Source organism: Arachis stenosperma, chromosome 4 (genome assembly GCF_014773155.1).
Source record: "Arachis stenosperma cultivar V10309 chromosome 4, arast.V10309.gnm1.PFL2, whole genome shotgun sequence".
Lineage (NCBI taxonomy): Eukaryota > Viridiplantae > Streptophyta > Magnoliopsida > Fabales > Fabaceae > Arachis > Arachis stenosperma.
This window is the reverse complement of record NC_080380.1, coordinates 41,354,592-41,356,301: the sequence shown is the minus strand read 5'-3', so window position 1 is coordinate 41,356,301 and position 1,710 is coordinate 41,354,592. Positions and strand designations below refer to the sequence as shown.

At 33.9% G+C, this 1,710-nt stretch overlaps 1 protein-coding gene across 1 annotated transcript; it reads left to right on the top strand.

Annotated features, from left to right (window-relative positions):
• The first annotated feature begins 432 nt into the window (after positions 1 to 432).
• On the top strand, positions 433 to 1,401 carry LOC130974907 (uncharacterized). The gene has a single exon (XM_057899746.1). The coding sequence runs from the start codon at positions 433 to 435 to the stop codon at positions 1,399 to 1,401; it is 969 nt and encodes a 322-aa protein (XP_057755729.1).
• Positions 1,402 to 1,710: the final 309 nt, after the last annotated feature.

Here is a 1,710-nt window from a genome sequence, read left to right as displayed (position 1 = left end):
CAATTAGTTAAAAAAAAGTACTCATTAAATAAGTCACTATATATTTTATATATAAAAATATATATTTAAATATAAATATATATATGTTATTTAATTTATTTTTAAAATATATTTTATATTTTAAAATATATTTTAATAATTAATTTAGATATTTAGTGTTTATTATTTTTATAAATATAATATGATTGTTAATTAAAATATTAAAAAGTTATTATACATTTTAACTAATTTCCACTCATTAATTACCATTAATATTTTAAAACAATAACATTAAAAAAAGTGGTCTACTAGTAATAATGTAATCATAAATATAGGCATCATTTGTTTTTATTTGAAAGAACATTTAATTTGACCTATTTAATTAGCTTCACCCAACTCATTCTTCTTTCCTTTCATGCACCACCGTTACTACACACTCAAACTTATACTAAAATGGCTACCACCATGTCTCCACTCACCACCGAAGAGCTCCACCACTTTCACAAAACCGACCGCAGCCTCTTCCGCTTCCTCATCTTCAAACTCCGCCGTGACATCACGCAATCCCTTCTTGTCATGGCCCTGTGGCTATGGCTAGAACACATTGGCTACCCTAACCTCATTCACACTATCATGCAACTACAAAACCAGCCTTCCCTCGTGGCCGCCGTGGTCGACGAGGCCGCCGCATGCCTCGTATTCCTCGAGACAGAAAACCTCAGCAGTGGCGGTGGCGGTGGCGGAGGCTTATTCTTAACGAAAAAGTTAATCCAAAGAGACATCTCAATTAGAATCTTCCATGAGAGAAGGTACACTGCACTTGCCGGAATCAAAAGCGTTCTTAAAAACATATGCAGTAGAATCTTCTTAGACATCTTGCATGGTAATAAAAATATTCTCCAAAAAAGAAATAAAAATAATAATCATCACAAAAATGGCAACGTTCTTGTTATCACGTCATCGAAGAAAATGCATAATAGTAATTTCACTAATTTGTCTACTTCCCCGGGTTTTCGCCACACTTTCTTTGGCGACATTATTGGCATGATGATGACACCACCGCCGCAATTAGTAGAGGCATCATCTTCAAATCTCGGTTTGCTTCATGAGAATAATATATGGAATGGGAAGAGGCCCTCCGATGATGTTTGCAAAGAGGATAGAACAATGTTCTTGACATTCTCTAGAGGCTTTCCGGTGTCGGAGAAGGAAGTCAGAGAATTGTTTGGGGATGAATGTGTGGAGAGTGTAACCATGGGTGGCGGCGGCGGCAACGATGGTCGCCAGAAATTGTATGCGGTGATGGTGCTAAAGAAGGTGGCCATGGTGGATCGGATTCTCAATGGTAAAAGGATTGCAAAGCATCATATTAACGGCAAACATATTTGGACTCGCAAGTTTGAATTTCACTCTTATTGTTAAGATGTATAAGATTATATTTTTAATTAAGCACTAAGTTATTGGTTCAAAATGAAGTACTTATTGTTAGGAATTAGAATCTATGTTATATTATATTTGTGATCCTTCTTAATCCGCAGAATTTTTCTTTCTGCACAACTTTGTTTAATTTGTATCAGTGTAATGCTTCCATTATAAGCGAAGCAAGAAATATGTATATGGTATGGCTATGATATATATTAGGGTGAGTATATATGATGGATATAAATTACACTTAAAGGTTATACTTTTATTATTTGATAATATTTTAAATTTATTTACATTATTATTTTT

Excerpts from the sequence above, each read along its gene's own strand:
- LOC130974907 (XM_057899746.1), top strand. The coding sequence starts at position 433 with ATGGCTACCACCATGTCTCCACTCACCACCGAAGAGCTCCACCACTTT.